Source organism: Oratosquilla oratoria, chromosome 15 (genome assembly GCF_046742065.1).
Source record: "Oratosquilla oratoria isolate Oo_2021 chromosome 15, ASM4674206v1, whole genome shotgun sequence".
NCBI lineage: Eukaryota > Metazoa > Arthropoda > Malacostraca > Stomatopoda > Squillidae > Oratosquilla > Oratosquilla oratoria.
The window spans coordinates 7,986,678-8,006,152 of NC_134791.1; the positions used below are offsets into that span (position 1 = coordinate 7,986,678).

The following is a 19,475-nucleotide window of genomic DNA, read 5'->3' on the forward strand; positions in this document are numbered from 1 at the left end:
CATCCTTGGTCGTCCCCTCATGTTCGCTCCTTCCACCTCTGCCTTCCACACCTCTTTTACTAATCTTTCTTCACTCGTTCTTTCCACGTGTCCAAACCATCCCAATACTCTTTCATCAACCCTATCTCCCAACTCCCTTTCCACCCCCATTCTCCTCCTCACCTCCTCATTTCTCACTCTAACCAGCCTAGTAACCCCTACCATACATATTCAGCATAGTTGAGGAAAAGGTATTAGAAATTGTAAAACTTAAAGAAAAGAAAATTGATTTTTATTTATTCTTTACCATACAAAGTTCTGAAGACAGTGGTCAACTATTATTTGCGACAACATCGGTGGGCGCTGGTGTCGTCTCTTTACTAGGCACCGTGGATTCTGGGGCAGACTCGCTTGTCAACGACACCAAAGGAGCCCAGAACTGGTTACCTGAATAAGAATACGAAATAACTTGAGCCACACGTATTAATAATTTAGTGCCTACCGACACAGTCAACACGCCAATTATATGCCAGAAGGAAATTTGCCTACTGACACAGTCAACACACCAGTGAACAGCTGCCCAGGATGTAACACTTCACCCCATACCATACAACACATAATGGAAGACTGCATTATACACAATCATGCACGCAAACAACACAACATACACTCTATAAAGGATTTGTGGGAAAACCCAGTTTCGGCTGTGGCATTCCATGGGGAGACGGGACTGCTCGGACAGACAGTCTAGGGAACGACAACAACAACAACAACAACAACACGCCAATTATATGTCAGAAGGAAATTTGTATCGACTTACCGAATCTGTGTCTCTTGATCCAGTCCCCACCCTGTTCCTCGTAATCTGCTCGAGACACTCCATGTTCCACCAAAACCGAGGCCTGTTTCCTTCCTCCGTACCAAGAATCCAATAGTGGGTTCTGTGGGGAAAAATTTAAATAAAATAAGTTAGATAAATAGATGAATAAAAGATAAATATATAAAATAGAATAAAATGGATAAACTAAATTATTTTCATATTCTTATTAGTTTTCACAAAGTTATGGAGGTAAATAAACTATCTGTTGGGCTCTGTTATGGAAGTGCTGTGCCTCACTGCATTGCCTTTGACCCGAGGGGTGTGTCAGAGGCCAGGGATGACCCTTCACCCACAAGGATGGGTGTCGGGGGTGTATGCTTTGACTCGGCCATCCCCCTCACAAGAGGGAGAAGACCATTTAGTATGTATCTGTATAACCACTTTAGTACGACTCAAATTCCTGTGCGCAGCATCAGCTGCCATATGTAATTTGCATCACACTACTCACATTATAAAATAGAGTCACTGCTGTATTACTCGTTCTCTATTACTCTGAGTAATAATAAACACAGAAAATGTGATCAAACCAGTACACAGAATCTAGGGGTAACTCATGTTCAACTACAAAAAATATGTTTATAATCAAGACGTCGACACTGGCATCCTTGTGTACCCACTCACGCCTCATGACGCCTACGTAGGCGTCTTCATATCAAAGTGATTAACCTCTTCAATACAAGTCAAATACTTGTGCACACATTAGCTGCCTGATGTACGATGATGCATCACGATACACATGTTATGAAATATAAAGTTACATATACTTGTTCTCTTTAACCGAAAATGTTTATAACCACAGGAAATGCAAACAAGCCTGTTCACAGAATCCAAGGGTCACTCGGCTACAACCACAAAATTAGATATACCGTAATCAGGAAGCCGATACCAGCATCCTCATATACTCACTCGCTCCTCATGACGGTTGTGTAAGCATCATCGTATGGAAGAGGTTAACCACTTCGGTACAATGATGCCTATGTCGCTATCATGAGGTGTGAGTGAGTACACAAGGATGCCGGCATCAGAATCTTGATTATATATATATTTTTTGTAGTTGTACATGAGTTCCCACGGATTCTGTGAACTGGTTTGATCACGTTTTCTATGTTTATTATTACTCAGAGTAAAAGAGAACAAGTAATACTGCAGTGACTTTATATTTTATAATGCAAGTAGTGTGATGCAAATTACATATGGCAGCCGATGCTGCACACAAGAATTTAACTCGTACTGAAGTGGTTATAGAGAAAATCGACCTAAACGGATTTACTAACCTTAGCAATTGATACATTAAACTTCGACTGAAAGGGTCGACAAGCCAGGAGTTCTTTCTCTACTCTCGATTTGAGGCCCACAAGGCTGGCAGGACCTCCGGTGATGAAGATGTTATCAACAAGACGTTGCTGTGTTGGTGCATCCACAAGGCCCAATACGTACTGGATCGTGGCCGCGAGACCACCTTGTTCCAATCCGTACATATGCGGCTGAAACAACAGCTCTCCAACTCTTATCTGAAATTATTCAGTTTGATTTAATTTGATTCAACTTCATGAACTCCCTTTCTCAGTGGCAGCTAGGACAGTGCTTCCTTATGAATGATTTTTTGAAACAGAATTTTATTAGGGTGTGCCGACTAATCAGCATCAGCAAGAATTGACACTTTTTGGTGAATCGGCATCAGTGAGAATCGGCATTTTTTTAGATTTGGCATTGTCATCTGCAAAATATTGCCGATTCTCAAAAATGCCAATTCACAAAAAAGTGCCGACTCTTGCCGATGCCGATTAATCAGCACACCCCTAGATTTAACATAGTCTGCCCTAACTACGAATCTGCTTACTTGTCAGGATTCGAACTGCTTCCACTCCTGACCTCCACCACAATTAGCAACACTAACCTACTCGGAGAGCGAGCATTCGTTTATATGAAATAAAATCCGTTGTGTTCCAATTGATTCACCAGGAAATTTATACTAAATCAGCAAAAATGGGCAAGGGCTATTTGTGTGATGGTCATAAGGTCATAACAAGAATTAAGGCAATATAAAGTCAACTTCCTGTAGAGGCAATCTCATGCACAATAGTTTGAACTAACATTTTGAATTAAGACATACATGACATACTCTGTCATAATATTACTTGCAGTGAAGGTCAAGGGGATGGCAGTTCGAATCCTGCCACTGGTGAAGTTGAACCAAGGGCATGGTTCATTAAATTCCACGCTACAAAGTCCTCTGTAAGGGGCACTGTCCTAGCCTCCAAATAGTGGGGAGTTTGTAACATTAAATCATATCATTGTCATCAATGTCCATCTTGTGCGACCACCAAAAGCAGGTACATGTCGTTGGTCCCCCAGCAATTGATAAAGACGGACAATATTACCTGTTCCGTGGACAGGTGCACCTGATAATTTTCTGCCAAGGACGCAGGTTTGCTCGGATTTGGTTCTCCGAGGAATTCTGGACTGTGTTGCCGAAGAACCGATTCGAGTTCTTGTAGCTTCTCGTTTTCTTCTTCACTGTCGGAACCTCCTCCATCCTATGGGTAAAATTTAACTTCAAATATGACAAAAACAATATGATGTACAGTGATCCCTACCGTATCCGAACTTACCGGCTCACAAGGTGTTCAGATTAAGGAAGTATTCAGAAATGAGAGGTAAAATTACTCCCTTACTCTCACCTAGTCTCCACTCAGCCACTCTAGTGCTAAATTTTTCAATTTTCATACATACATACATACATACATATACCAAGGCTTTTTCCCCCTTACAAGGGAGGTAGCCAAAAAGGAAAAGGCATAAAATCATTTCCACCCATTCCATCCCTGAATACACTCCACACCCCTCCACCCTCCCTCTTATCTGAGCACCTCCTGGATGACGGGTCATCCCTGCACCTTGTCCACTGCCCTGGGTCAGAAGCAGTGTCGCAAGACACATCACATCCACAGCAAGGCTGCTTCATTAAATCGGCAACCCCCTCTCTCTGTCCCCCCCATTGCATAAAAGGAGAGGACGAGGAGAAATCCCTTCGGGCTGCGTCAAATTTTGCTCACACATACTACCTCACCCCCCATCCCCCCGCCCATTCCACCTCATGCAATCACAACATCATCCATATAAAACCATTCTCCATTCACCCCTGTCTTCTGTCCTCTCCCGTCCTTCCTCAACAGACATTCCCCTCTTCCCCAAAGCCCCCTTCACCCCATCCATCCATCTCATCCTAGGATGTCCCCTCATGTTCACTCCCTCCACATCTGCCTTCCATACCTCTTTTACTAGTCTTTCTTCACTCATTCTTTCCATGTGTCCAAACCATCCTAATATTCTTTCATCAACCCTATCTCCCAGCTCCTTTTCCACCCCTGTTCTCCTCCTCACCTCCTCATTTCTCACTCTATCTAGCCTAGTAACCCCCATCATACTTCTCAGACACCTCATCTCAAACACATTCAAACTCCTCTCTTCTTCTCTTATGTTCCATGTTTCTGCCCTATACAGTGCTGCTGGCACAATCACTCCTTCATACAGTCTCCTCTTAGCATCCATTCCCAAATGTCTATTCCTCATTACACTCTTTAATCCACCAAGGCATTTACTCGCTTCTCTCAATCTACATTCTACCTCCACCTTTTCCTGCCACATTTGTACCCAAGTATCTAAAACTATTCACTTCCTCCAGTTGCTCTCCCTTAATGCTCACTTCCAGTCTACTGCCACTTTCACCCCTTGTACATCTCATCACCTTACTTTTACCCACATTTATCTTTAGCTTTCTTCTGTCACATACTCTCCCAAACTCTGCCACCAACTTCCTCAATCCCTCCTCAATTTTCAATGCACATAAATCATATTCGGATAATGCTGTTCATATAATGGCAGTTCAGATATGGGAGGAATTACAGTACTTACAAAACATTTCTAGAAAAAGGTGAATGATTATAAAGTGCTTAAAGAATGTTAATACTCAGCCACTCTAGTGCCAAGTTTTTCAATGCGCATAAATCATGTTCGGATAAAACTGTTCATATAATGGCAGTTCAGATATGGGAAGAATTACAGTACTTACGAAACATTTCTAGAAAAAAGTGAATGATTATAAAGTGCTTAAAGAGTGTTAATACTAAATATGGAATGACATATATATATATATATGTACATATGTATGCATATACTCTCCTCTGGCTAACATGTTTTTAGCTTTCTTGGTAAAAAAGGAGTTACTCTCTTGCATAAGCAAACACAATATAAATTAAAAGAAAATCTTCACAGGGGATTAAGTAATAACGAAAGGAAGTTTCATAATAAAGGGTGGAGTGAGGGACTAAGAGAAGGAGGGAAGAAGCTAAGGAGGGAAGAAAATGTAATTGGTGGCAACTGAGATACATGTTGATGTGCTCTCATGATCACTGTTGTTGTTGTTGTTGTTGTTGTTTTTGGTTAGTCCTTGGAGTTAGTGGCTCATGTTGCTGGAATTAAGAAGAGAAGACCGATTGCCCACTTGGGCTCATGCAAAATATTGCATTGCATTGTACTGTGTTTTGATTACAATATCAAAACCCCTTGACGGACAATAGGGTCACACAACCATGTAAAACAGCCTAGTTATGGCCAGAATACTCATATAATTTCCATTGATTTAACAGTCCCCCATTCAAATGATTTCTGAGGCAATGGACAAAATCCAGTGACTCGGAATAAATTTCCGAGTCACCCACAAAATGATCACAGCATATCAAGAACCTACCTTTACAATCCTTGTTAAATGTGATATTATTTTACATTTAATATATTGAGTTTATTATATTCATTGGATTGATGGCCATCCCTTTTTCCCGTTAAATCAAGGATGGGTGTAAATGTTTGCCCCAGAGCAGGTGTTAACCAAAATAGATTTAACTAGTTTATTACCGAAAAGGTTACTACGACATGTCACGAATACATAAAAATTACCTTATTAATGGCTTTGTACACATCCCAATCTTCATCCCTCATTCCAAAATTGTCATCTTTCTTTTCACGCCGAGCAAGCTGTGAGATGATACGCATCCTCTCCTGTGATGCTGCTGTTCTCCGCTTGGCCATTTCCTGTCTGCGAAGTCGACGTGCTGATCTCCTCTCCTGAATTTCTCTCCATTGTTGCTTAACTCCAGTGATCCATTTTTCGAAATCGGCCTTCTGTTTCGGGTCCAGGCGATCACATATTTTTTTTGGTTTTGGCTCCTGATTGAAAAAAAGAAAAAGAAAAAAATAGAAAAATAAACAATGAAAAAGTGTATACAGATACACCTTTTTAACAAATCACAAACCAATCAGAAAACTATACCACTGCTAGCATATGTTATACAACTAATGACAATGCCCAGATACAATCCATACATTTAGATTTCATTTGATATTTTTCAATAATAGTGTCTTTTAATAGTTGTTTTTAATAGTGATTTAATTTAGTGTCAACAACTCCCAATAAAAGAGGGCTAGGTCAGTTACCTCCTTACAGAAAACATTCTGAAGTTTAAATCATAAATAGCAAAACAAAAACAATAATGTCTTAATATCTTCTAATCATTGCAAGGTGATGGCACCTAGGTTGTGTTTTTATCTATATTCATGTTTATATTCTTATGTTTTATTTATAATATTCTTATATTTCGTTTATTCTTCTATTTACATTCTTATTCTTATATAAACTTCATTTATTTCTACTACAAGAATTAATGTCCTCTCGAGTCACAGCCATTCCAGTGAGCGACATTCAACAAGTACCTCACACCATGTAAACAACTTTACCAAGCTGGATTAAACCAGCATGGTGAGGTACAGGGGCTGTACCATCCTCTACAACAGTGGCTCTTAACCTGGGGGTACCTGTACCTCGTAGAAATACAAAATATTTTTTCCTAATTGTATTGTTTTGCTTCAGTAATTGAATAAATCAAGTTTCTCAGCTAGATGTCCATCACTGATCCATGTAATTTTTTTATCTAGTAACATTATATTTTGACAAGGGAGTATGAATTTTTGTTTGCTTTATATCAAATTTTGACAAATGGGGGGAAGACTGAGAAAATTCTGACATGCCTTAAAGGGTACAGATACTAAAAAAGGTGAAGAACTTTTGCCCTAAGGGATAGCCCAGTGGTCCTACAGTGAGCCCACAAGGACCTAAAACTTACAAGTTCCTTCAAGTACCACATCTCACCTCTTCCTCTTGTTCCTGAGCGGTGGCCGCCTGCAGGATCTTCTGTTTCGTCCTGTCGATACGTTGCTGGAGCTGCTGAATCTTCTTGGTCAGTTCTTCCACACTTGCAACACAGGCCTCATCCAGAGCATGCTGGTATTCGGGTTCGTCAGGCGTAAACTCCTCCATGGCCTCTTCCAACTCGAGGAGTTTGCCCAACTCCGCCTCGTCTTCCATGAGCTGCAAAAAGGAGTTTTGTCATTGTTATGAACCGTATTTCATCATTGGTTCTGTCCTTACGGACAATCTTGTGCTGCTACAGAAAGAACAGAATCAGTCTTTTGAAATACGAATATGTGCCATACAATGTGTTGCATTCATTCTTCCCTCGCATATCACGGGCCTGAATTGAAAATAAAAAACTCTGTTGACTATTTGGCCCAGCAGAATGAGCACATACAGCAAAGCTGACGATTTCGGTTGTAGCTAAGCACTTCACCTCCTTGTGGAGGTCAGGATGACATGCTGGCTGATTTAGATATAACCAATACACTGAAGAAACAAAACACCAAAGCTTGATGGCATAGTGATAGTGTTTGCAACTGCTACCTCAGCAGTCTGAGTTCAAATCCCACCCAGGGCAGAGATAATTTCAGTATCATTGTGCTGTGAACTGTTACTCTAACTCTCATGGGCAGGGAGTTGGGTGTGCATGTTTGTGTGTGTGTGTTTAAGGTCACAGCATTACCCATACATTGGTCATATATGAGCTCTGAACTCTCATCCAGGAGGGTAATAGCCATAGATCATGAGCCCAACACATGATCTAAAACCATGGTGAATCACACTAACAATCACTAGACAACAGCACATCATCTCTTCATTGAATGACTTGCATGCCCACCCAAAAGCCGCAGCTAGTTACCTGGGAGCAGTTGATTTTCTACAGAAGAGACCTGGGGCAATGGACTGATGGATTAAACACCTCATGTTCAAAAACCTTAACCCTTAGACTATGACAATGCCTACGTAGGCATCATGAGGTGCGAATGAGTATAGGAAGATGCTGGAGCCTTGATTATATTTATTTTGTGGTTGTAGCTGAGTGACCCCTGTATTCTGTGAACAGGCTCAATCGTATTTTCTGTGGTTATTAACATTCTGGGTGAAAGGGGATGAGTATAACAGCTGTAACTTTACATTCTATAATGCATATATTGTGATGCATCATCATATATCAGGCAACCTAATGTGCGTGTGAGTATTTGACTCATATTGAAGAAGTTAATCCCAACTCCTCTGACTTAATGATGCCCTCTGAAGGTATTGTTCTCACTGATGACAAATTATTTTATTTTGCTGAGAAGTCAATTCAGGACAATATTGGGTCCTGCTTGACTGAGACTCTGCTGTCTTTCATTTCCGCTGAATAAAATTGTCTGGTTTTAGGTAAAACTACCTATCTATATAACAAAACCTTTTTCCCCCTTATAAAGGAGGTAGCCAAATCAAAAGGTACATACCTACTCTCATCTATTCCACTCCCATCCACCACCCCTTCCCTCCCTCTCATCTTAGCTCCTAATTTTCAAGATCTACAGAAAGGCTATAAGGTCCTTGTGACCTTACACAATGATGACCTGTCATCCAGGAGGAGCCAAGATGAGAGGGAGGGAGGGAGGGAGGTGGATGGGGATGGAATGGGTGGGGATGAAATGGATGGGAGTGGATTTATGCCTTTTGACTTTGGCTACCTCCCTTGTAAGGGAGAAAAGGCCCAGGTATATGTATGTACAGAGCTGGGCGCATTCCTCGGTATATTCCTTAGTGTGTTCCACTTTAGTTTGGCCACTGTTAGTGCTCCCAAACTATTAAAGCAATATAGGTGCTGGTATAGTACGTGGCCTACCTTTTGGATGTGGCATATGACGTTTTTCTTTGGTATAGCATGTGGCCTACCAGACTTTTATTTCAGAATGAACTTGTCTCTTAACCTTTAACCCCTTCCATACGGTGCCGCACACGTAGGCGTCATGGGGAGCGAGTGTATTCGCGAGGCTGCCATATCGGCGTCTTGATTATATTTATTGTAGTCGCCCCTCCATAATGACATTCTTTCTAATTCTTTTGTAATCGCATTTTCTATGGTTATCAAAATTCACGGGTGAAGAGAGAACGATCGATATAAGCGGTGACTATATTTTATGATGCGAGTATTATTACGACACGTCGTACGGCTGGCATTGGCTGCTGCCACCGAGATCTAAGTCCATGACGCCTACGTGTGCGGCACCGTATGGAAGGGGTTAATAATTTGGGAGCGCTAACTGCAGCCAAACTAAAGCGGAACGCACCAGGAAACATGCCTAGCTCTGTGTATGTATGTACATGATTTGATATGGTTTAACGTCACAAACTCCTCCCTATCAGAAGGCTCGGATGGTGCCCCTCACAGAGGGCTTTGTACAGAAAGGCTAAATTGTAAATATGAAGACATACATACCTTCTCCTCCCTCTTTTTGGCATTAAGCTCCACCAGACGTCTGGCTGCCTCTTTTCTCCTCTCCTTTTGCTGTTCCACGGACACGGTGCTGACGGGCTGAGCGCTGAAAGGCAGCTGGATTTTTCTAACGTGTTTTTCGTAGTAATTTGGATGAGACCACTTTGAAATTGTATCCATGTAATCTTCAGCTATATAAACATGGGTGTGAAGAAGCTCCTGAAAGAAATCAAACAAAACCAATGTTAGTTATAATACAATGAATCTGTACATAAGAAAAGATTAATAAATAAATAAAAATTAATTTAAATCTTTCAATACAGTGATGTTCCTAAAGTTCAATTAAATTGTTTGACATTAACTAGAACTAAGTCCGTCATGTGTGCCATGAATGGGTGGGAGTGGTTTTTATGCCTTTGTTTTTTTGCTACCTCCTTTATAAGGGGGAAAAAAGCCTTTGGTATATGTGTGTCATCATCCTTGCTATCTCCAGACAGTGGGCAGGGATGGTCTTTCATTAACAAGGAGTTGTCATGAGCTGTGAGTGGGGTATACGAGGATAACAATGTCGGCTTCCTGATTATATTTATTTTGTAGTTTTAGCTGACCCCCATATTCTGTGAACAGGCTTGATCACATTTTCTGTGATGTTATATTTATTCAGGGTGAAAGAAAACAAGTATAAAAGCAGTAACTTAACCCCTTCAATATGGGCCAAAATCTCGCGGGCAGCATTAGCTGCCAGACGTGCGATGTTGCGTCATAATACTCGCATTATAAAAAATAAAGTTACCACTGTATTGCTCGTTCTCTTTCACCCGTGAATTTTGATAACCATAGAAAATATGATGAAGCCAGTTTACAGAGTATGGGGGTCACGCAGGTACAACTACAATATATATAATCAAGACACCGACATTGGCATCTTCACGTACCCACTTGCTCCTCATGACGCCTACGTAGGCGTCATCGTATCGAAGGGGTTAATATTTTGTAATGAACACATTGTGATGCATCATCGTCCATCAGGCAACCTGATGTGCGTGCGAATATTTGACTCGTATTGAAGAGGTTAAGATAAAAGATAAAACACATGGGTGCTGGATGGGTATGTGACAGGCGAAGGGCGGGTGAATGCCTAGACTGGTTCCCTTAACCCCTTGAGTACCGGATGTGTGTTTTGTGACACTTGTGTGTCACGGCTGAGTGCACCCGCCAGGAACCGAGACTGCTCCCCGTGACATGCACGTGTCACAGTTATAAGCTGTGTGTATTGAGGGCTCTCAAGGCCTCGGTTTCTGGGTTATTTCTACCCACGGGGTGGCAAGTGTCTGTTTACAAACATAAGGCTCCAGCCACTCGTGGGACGGTTTGAAACGTTTGTTTACGTAACGTTGACGGGTCGGTAACGAAGGGGTTAAAGGGAAATAAGCCTTTTGTTATACAAATTCACCTAAATGTAGTATACAAGAAAGGAGCAACGCTCTTTGAGTTCCGTCTCCTATTCTCTAATTTTCTAATGTACCTAGACCCAAATTCATGTACAGTTCCAACTTAATCTATATCTTTGATTTCTAGTTATCATATTTAGATATGAATCTAAATATGTCATCCAGGAGGTGCCAAGATGGGAGGGAGGGAGGAGGGTGGAGGGGAGTGGAATATATGGGAAATGAAATGGGTGGGAGTGATTTCTATGCCTTTTTCTTTTTGGCTACCCCCTGTGTAAGGGGGAAAAAGCCTTTGGTATTTGTATGTATATGTATGTATATTTAGATTTTAACTCATGTATTGTTTGAGTTTGGGCTATATCACCTTCTAAGCTATTCCACATAGTTATACATCTAGATGGAAAACTATTTCTTTTTGACATGTGGTCTTTCTTAATATACTTCCATGACCTTAAAGCCCTCCCATCTTTAATCAGAAGATACATACATATACCAAGGGCTTTTTCCCCCTTACAATGGGAGGTACATACATACATACATAGACTAAGGCTTTTTCCCCCTTACAAGGGAGGTAGCCAAAAAGAAAAAGGCATAAAATCATTCCCTCCCATTCCATCCCTAAAGACACTCCACTCCCCTCCACCCTCCCTCTTATCTTAGTACCTCCTGGATGACGGGTCATCCCTGCACCTTGTCCACTGCCCTGGGTCAGAGGCAGTGTCGCAAGTCACAGCACATCCACAGCAAGGCCGCTTCATTAAATCGGCGACCCCCACTCTCCGTCCCCCCATGCACAAAAGGAGAAGACGGGGAGAAATCCCCTTGCGCTGCGTCAAACCTTGTTCACACACACTACCTCACCCCCCATCCCCCCCCACCCATTCCACCTCATGCACCACAACATTATCCATATACAACCATTCTCCATTCACCCCTGTCTTCTGTCCTCTGTACAATGGGAGGTACCAATAAGAAAGGAGAGAGGACACCCACCTCTGCTCTGGAGAGCGTGATCGCATTCAGATGCTGCGGATACTTCAACTGCATCCATCGCCACAAGAACCGTGTCAAGTGCAAGCCGCCTATTCGTATCCGTCTACAATTAACAGAGTCGACACAACCATCCAGTATTGGAGCAACGTGGGTCGTGCAATTGCCTATGTTGATCAACAATCCATCTGGGGTTGTTGGACAGTTGAGGTGGTAGCTGAGCAACCCGTCAATGCAGTACGTCAGATTTGATATGCCATAGCATTCAAACAAGAGCTCCGACATCACTGAAGAAAAAGAAAGACAACATAAATAAATAAATAAATACAATAATATCACAAGGTCCATTCATGGAGTAAAATAAAGCCATTATTTTGATGAAACAAATGACAATAACCTTTATTTACTTAAAATCAATCAAACCCAAACGGCATTTTTCTTAATAAACATAAGCAAACAATGCAACATCCTTTTGCTTGTGAAGTCTAACGACAATCAATTTCATCTACTTAATATCAAACATACCAACACCAAAATATTTTCTTCATTTAGCCCAAATGTCTATTTTCTTTATTTGCTAAACATTGACCAAACAGAGAATTAATCTTTTCTTTTGCTCACTAACCATCACACAAATGTAAAAAAAAAAAAATATTTCTTTATCTATTAATTTAATATCAGGCAAACTTACACTGTCTGGAATAGTTTGGGTTGCACAGTGGTTCCGTCAGAACAATGGGATGATCTACTCTCGTCGTGTCAATGCCCAGATGAGTGAAAGCATAGTCGAACATGATCTCCTGAGCTTCATAGTGAGTCACCACATTCTCATCATGAGGAGACTTCAGCTGAAATCTTACAGCTTCGATATTTGTCAGGTCATTGGCCACGAGTATCTCAGTTTCCTGAAATTAACACAGACAATGGGATGGTTTGAACACATGGAAAGAATGTGTAAAGAAAGGTTGGTTGAAGAGGTATGGAGGGCAGAGGTGGGTGGAGTGAACATGAGGTGATGACCAAGGATGAGATGGATGGATGGGGTAAAAGGGGCTTTGAGCAAGAGGGGAATGTCTGTTGAGCAAGGAATGGAGAAGGCAGGAGATAGGGGTGAGTGGAGGAGTCAAGAAAAGAGGGAGGGAGGGAGGGAGGGAGGGGTGGTGAATGGAAGTGGAGTATGTGGGGATGGAATGGGTGGGAGTGGATTTATGCCTTTTGACTTTGGCTACCTCCCTTGTAAGGAGGAAAAAGCCCTTGGTTTGTATATGTATGAATGAATTCATCTCACATTAACCATAATAACACCAAAGTTTGATGAAACTTTGTAATGAGTTAGTAACAGCAAACATATTAAAATGACAGTGACTATCCTTCTTCAAACAAGACCAAAATTCAACTCAAACTGTCTGTACTGAACTATAGAAATGTTTTTGAAAGTAGATAATCTTTTCAATGGTTATATAGCCAACCACTTAAGATTCTAATGGAGAAAAAAGTACACTTGAATCACAGTTGTGTGTGCAGGATTGAATGTGTGTAAATCCATGCATGTACACACTATCTATATACCAAGAGATTTTTCCCCCTTATAAGGGAGGTAGCCAACTCAAAGGCACGTACATACTCCCACCCATTCCACTCCCCTCCACCTCCCTTTCCCCCCTCTCATCTTAGCTCCTCGTGGATGACGGGTCATCCCTGTATCCTGCCCACTGCCCCTGGGTCAGAAGCAATGTGCCAAGTGAAAGTTCATCAACAGCACAACTGATTCACTTAATCAGTGACCCCCTTCTGGCTGTGTCAAAATATCATTCATGATGTAAATATTAAAAACATATAATCAGAAGGGTTGGCCTTGGCTGGCTAACTCCCTTATATGAGGAAAAGAACCTTTTGGTGTGTGTGTGTGTGTGTGTGTGTGTGTGTGTGTGTGTGTGTGTATTCACCTCGGATCTGCTGCAGCCTCTTTTCGAGACAGCCAGACACCACCCTACGGCAGTGAGCTCAAAGCTCATTATTAGCCGATCTCTGGGTAGGTCTGAGACCACTCACACACCACAACCCAGGACAGTAATGTCACAACTCCTTGACTAACATCTAGTACCTAAACGCTGCAAGGTGAACAGGGGCTACACGTGAAAGGAGACAAACCCAACTTATCTCCGCCCGACCGGGGAATCGAACCTCGGTTCTCTGGCTTGTGAGGCCAGTGCTTTACCAATCCGCCACCGAGCCGTGTGTGTGTGTGTGTGTGTGTGTGTGTGTGTGTGTGTGTGTGTGTGTGTGTGTGTGTGTATGGGTGTATGTATGCATACATATTATATATATACATATATATATATATATATATTTATATATATATATATATACATAACCAGAATAGTACTAAACTAAAAATATATATATACATGTTCTTACAGGAGCAAGTTTTTTTCCTCTGTCCTTTCGATGTTTAGCATAAAAATTCTTGTACACCAGTCTTGGTTCTGAATCTGTTGCCCAACCAATACGGCAGTTATAAGAACCTGAAAAAAACAAATAAATAAAATAAATAATAATAATAAAATAATAATAAATAATAATAATAATAATAATACAGTCAGACCTCACCCAACATGAGCATTTGGTTCCGTAGCCCGTCATGCGGGACGAAATTTGTGTTGGCGAATAACCAATCTTGTGGGAAAAAACAGGTTAGGTTCCGACCCAGCAGGCTATTCAAATCATGCTATTGTGAATCATGGTCATGTTTGGCAAATGCTAGGATATTTCACCTATTCGTGCAAACGTGAATTTCGTGCATGGTGAGGTTTGACAGTATCTACATAAACATATCCCCAGTGAATTGTTCTGTTACTGTGGGGCTGTTGTTACAGAAGTGCAGCATCTGGCCACTCTGCCTTTGACCCAAGTGATGCAGTGGGATACAGGGACGACTCTTCAATCACGAGGCACTAAGATGGGATGGACGAGATGTTTTAGCAGGGCTACCCCTCTTATAAGGGGGAAAAAGCCTTTTGGTATATATGTATTACTGTTGGGATGGCACAGAGATGAAAAGAATAACCTGCAGCTTACTGGCGAAGCAGCTTAGGGCATCATTATTTGTGGTGAGGGTTGAGGGAATGGCAGTTTGAACCCTGCCACCGGCAAAGTTAAACCAAGGGCATGGTTCATTAAATTCATCACTACAACGTCCTCTGTAGGGGGCAGCATCCTAGCCTCCTGATAGGGGGGAGTTTGTGACATTAAACCATATCATCATCATCAGAAAAAGAAAAAAAGTGCTATCTTGAAGAAAAAAAAAAATATATATATATATATACAGTATATATATATATATATATATATATATATACTATATATATATATATATATTATATATATATATATATATATACAGTATATATATATATATATATATATAATACATATATACATATACATATATATGCACATATATATATATATATATATATATATATATAATATTAGCTCCAACCTTTTCACTATCAAGGGAGTGCCTGAGATAAATACAATACAGGTGGCAGCTAGAATGAATGAAAAAGGTACTGCCTAGTACAATGGGGTCAACTTGGTTCCAGGTTCCTCGTGAAAATCCAGAACAGTGTTTTGGACAAAAAACATAGTAAGCTATACTGTATTGTATAAATAGTCGACCCTAATTGTGGGTTATACTGGAATACTTCTCCACACTATAGTTCATCATACATAAGTGAACATACAGGGGAACAATATAGTAATAATACATTTGTAAACATGAACTAAATGTAAAAAAAAAAAAAAAAAAATTCTAAATTCTATTACATGACTTATTTCCTCTCTCTTATAATGGGTTTTTTGTCTACTAATCAATTTAAAACTTACCATTATCTATGATAAGAGGTACACCGTGAAATGAAGGCGAGTAATCGAAGATGGGATCAGCAACGGGCCTTACATCCTTGAGTGTGTACACAGGAATCGTCTCTTCATCCGACTCTGCTTAACATGAAAGGGCATTAGGAAATTCAACCATTTTGTAGATTCTTGAGAAAAAATTAATTGATTACTGGTACTCCAATTCTCTTTTGTAAAAGAACTGCTGTCTCAATAATATTGACAATGGCCACCTGTTCAGCCAATATATTATTCAAGGAAGCGACTTTGAGGGTCTCTCTGGAGTGATTTAATGCACCTTCATTACTAGAACTATCATTCCATCTAAAGTTCTACTATATAATTATTATATAGTAGAACACTAGATGGAATGACATGCAGCCTCAGGATATTATAATAATATCCTGAGGCTGCATGTCTCCTACTATCCTACAGGAAATCCAATGCAATCAAATGACCAATAAATATATTTAGATTAATCATCAACCTTGTCAATATTGTCTGATTTTCTGTTATAAAACAAAATATGAACTTATTATATTGGGGACTCCAGTCTCTACGGATGAGCTTAACCTTATCATCTTATGATAAACAATGATAGTTCACTTGAACTGAGTTATAAGATGTTAATAAGGCATATTTTACACTCCCCACCAGTGTACGGTGTAATAATCATGATATATTTATGAAATTTTCAAGCAGTTGTGGTTCTTAAAATATTTGCATGAGTTTCACTGGAGTGTACAACCTAGTATCAAAACAAGCAATGTATCTAATACAGCTTAAGAAGAAAATAGAGTCTAGAGTTCCTGACATAAAAATCTAAATCATGTACCCATTTTTTTCAACTTGTCATCGTCTTGTTTTGAGCCGATAATCCTGGTTTGGGAATCACCCAAGCATCGGCTTCCTGGCTTGATGTTCTGTAAGTTGGAAAATATATTTCAAACTTTCTTCAGATTGATTTCTTTATGTAGCCTCTGTTACGGTCCTGGAACTCTTCTTTTATAATTATCCAAGTAATGTTAATTGAGATACAATACCCCCAATTACATGATCTACCCACTCGCTATCTGTTGTTGTTTGTTTTGAAGTTATTTAAACCAAAGCCATGTTGGGAATCACACAGGCAAGTTCATAATTTTTGTTTAAGTTACCAAATAGTAAATAACTCTAAATACAACATAATGTATAATAAAGACTGGTTTAATATATTCTAAGTTTAACCATTCTTTTACATATGGAGTTTATCAAGTGTTTATAAGCAAGGAAATGATAAATGATCATATGAACTGTGGCCATTTATCTTAATTTTTGCAAACATAGTGATCAACGATTCCTTAGGACACAAATTAATTTTTATAAATTTAAAAGAGAAAGAAAATAACTTAAGATTATGAACAATTATCAACGTCACTAGGATAAAACAAAAAATTCCAACTATTTTAGATTTTGGTGAATTTAGGCTTGACAATGTTTACATGTAACAAAAGAATAACAATGTACGCAGATGATAACAGTTCTTAAGTGATTACATATCAGAGATAGAAGATACCAGTCGGCAGGAAAACGTGAAATGTAGGACTTTTGCGTAATCAAATCATAGCTATTTCTTAGTATCAACTGCTATCCAACCATGACGTGAAACAAGTAAACAAGCAAATGAACTGGAACCCTGCCAGTTTTCCGCCATATTTGGGTAGTTCGATTGTTTCTTGATGTGATTAATATAAAAAAATCCGAAAATAATTGAACATAGAATTGACTACGAGGACTATATCATAACGTGACATTCAAGACCTTTGAATTTCTGAATAAAGGCGCATTGTTGACTTCTGGATGCAATGGATGATCTAGGTGAGCAAGCCTGCTTCAGTTTGTCGATGCATCTTACAAGAGTCGGTGGTTGCTGGGCGTTCCTACGTTAGCTGTCATTTGACAGAGCAATGTCCATATTCATTTATCCACTCATGAATCGCAAAATTACTTAATCGTTATCAATATATTTCCAACAGGCCTTCTCAGATATGACATGATGATAAAGAATCAATTTAGGAAAATTAAGGAACATACAGAATATAACCCCATACAACACAAACATTATTTTTTATATAAAAATATATAGAATATATACACATGTACCAGATTGCACATTGACAGTGTGATCCTACAGGAGTAAATGTAGATATTATTCCACTAAAATATATTATTTATGTACCACAACATATACAAGAAATGATGACATATTTTGTAATAAAAAGAATAGACAAAAATAAACACACATTTGACAAGAGTTAGGTTAGAGAAATGAAATTAGGCACTTCTGTCATAGCTAGAATTAGTAATGCATTACTACAATTTGTTATGTTGTAGATTATTTAATTATGTTCATTTGTATATATAAATTATTATTTATGCGATTGCTTTCTTCCTTAAAGAATGAAACTTTTCAATATTTGTCAGTAATTCATTCGACATGTTGAGTTTTTATGTAAACATTAGGATACCGAAAGAAAACAAAATCCCAGTTCATTAGGCTCAGTGGAACTAATTTTCATCGGCATTGCAGACGTATATCAATGCTAATTGATTATGAGGCCTGAGGTACTTTCCTCGTATTTCTGTCAGTACGTACAATTACCAGACCATGTTTTATCACTGTTATCATGAAGGTAAAGAAAGTGCAATATGTAAGTTGAGTGCATGTCAAGAATGTAAAGGCAAAGGATTAATGGCATAATTCCTGACAAAATGGCAGGCAAGGAGATTAGGCATACAGGAATAAACTAGAACTATGATTTAAGGACTTTTATTATATTGTATTACAAGGGAGTAATCTATTTCTAATATCTGTGGGGAAATATAGATTTTTTTTTTTTTTTTGCTTTTAAGCCAATGTTTTTGAGGACTATGGAAGTTTTCTATGTTGTTTTCTTTAGTATTCTTGAATATATTTTATCATGCTCCAGGCTTGAAAAGTTGTATCAATGAATTTAATTAGGCCTAGCTGTATTATATATGAAAGGCACAAATAGGCTGTGGGGGACTGTTTAGAAAATAAATATTCAAGATTGGAGATCAAATCTCCCAACACCCCAAGCCCTAATACTTGGATTTTGTGAAAATATTGTTTGTAATCCCCCCCCTATCATTCAGTTGTATTTGGGGGGGGGTAATTATGTAAGACTCCCCCCCCCCCCCAAAAAAAAAAAAAAATAGAGATTGTGAATAAGAAGAGAGCCTTGATATTTTTCTAAATGAGTTATAGATATAGAATGATATTAATTGTTGTCTTGCGTATCATGGACTGGAAACCCACTGCTCTGCAGCAGTCGGCTTCAGTCTTAGGGTTCGGACTTTTTGTAGATTTCTCTAGGATGAAATGTTGGACTCATGTCTATATTCGTTTAAGGTGGTTCTTTGTGGTGCAAGCGGATTAGGGGTAGAAGTCGGAGAATGGGGGGGGTAATTACTGATTTTCAGATCTCTGTATGTGAAAAAGTATGTAGTAAATATTGACCGGCCTCGTTATTTCTGCAGCACCATTATTGTGATACATTTTTTTTTTTTATTCTTATATATTTCTTTCTT

At 39.4% G+C, this 19,475-nt stretch overlaps 1 protein-coding gene across 2 annotated transcripts; it reads right to left on the reverse strand.

Moving 5' to 3' along the window:
- Positions 1–255: 255 nt before the first annotated feature.
- On the reverse strand, positions 256–16,983 carry Arp5 (Actin-related protein 5). Of its 2 annotated transcripts, XM_076198525.1 has the most exons (13): positions 16,951–16,975; positions 16,720–16,807; positions 15,873–15,986; positions 14,403–14,509; positions 12,676–12,889; positions 11,988–12,271; positions 9,547–9,762; positions 7,065–7,283; positions 5,816–6,085; positions 3,241–3,396; positions 2,134–2,370; positions 800–920; positions 256–426 (listed from the first exon to the last, which is right to left on the reverse strand). In XM_076198525.1, the coding sequence occupies exons 2-13, from the start codon at positions 16,721–16,723 to the stop codon at positions 311–313; spliced, it is 2,058 nt and encodes a 685-aa protein (XP_076054640.1). In that variant the 5' UTR covers positions 16,724–16,807; positions 16,951–16,975; the 3' UTR covers positions 256–310. The 2 variants fall into 2 exon arrangements, with proteins under 2 accessions (XP_076054640.1, XP_076054639.1); XM_076198524.1 differs by having other exon boundaries at positions 15,873–15,989; positions 16,720–16,983.
- Between the last annotated feature and the right edge of the window lie 2,492 nt (positions 16,984–19,475).

Coding starts and splice junctions, on each gene's coding strand:
- Arp5 (XM_076198524.1), bottom strand. Junction 12,272..12,675: donor CCCAAACTATTCCAGACAGT/GTAAGTTTGCCT, acceptor CTTTTTCTTCAG/TGATGTCGGAGCTCTTGTTT. Junction 7,284..9,546: donor CCAAAAAGAGGGAGGAGAAG/GTATGTATGTCT, acceptor TCCTTTTTGCAG/CTCATGGAAGACGAGGCGGA.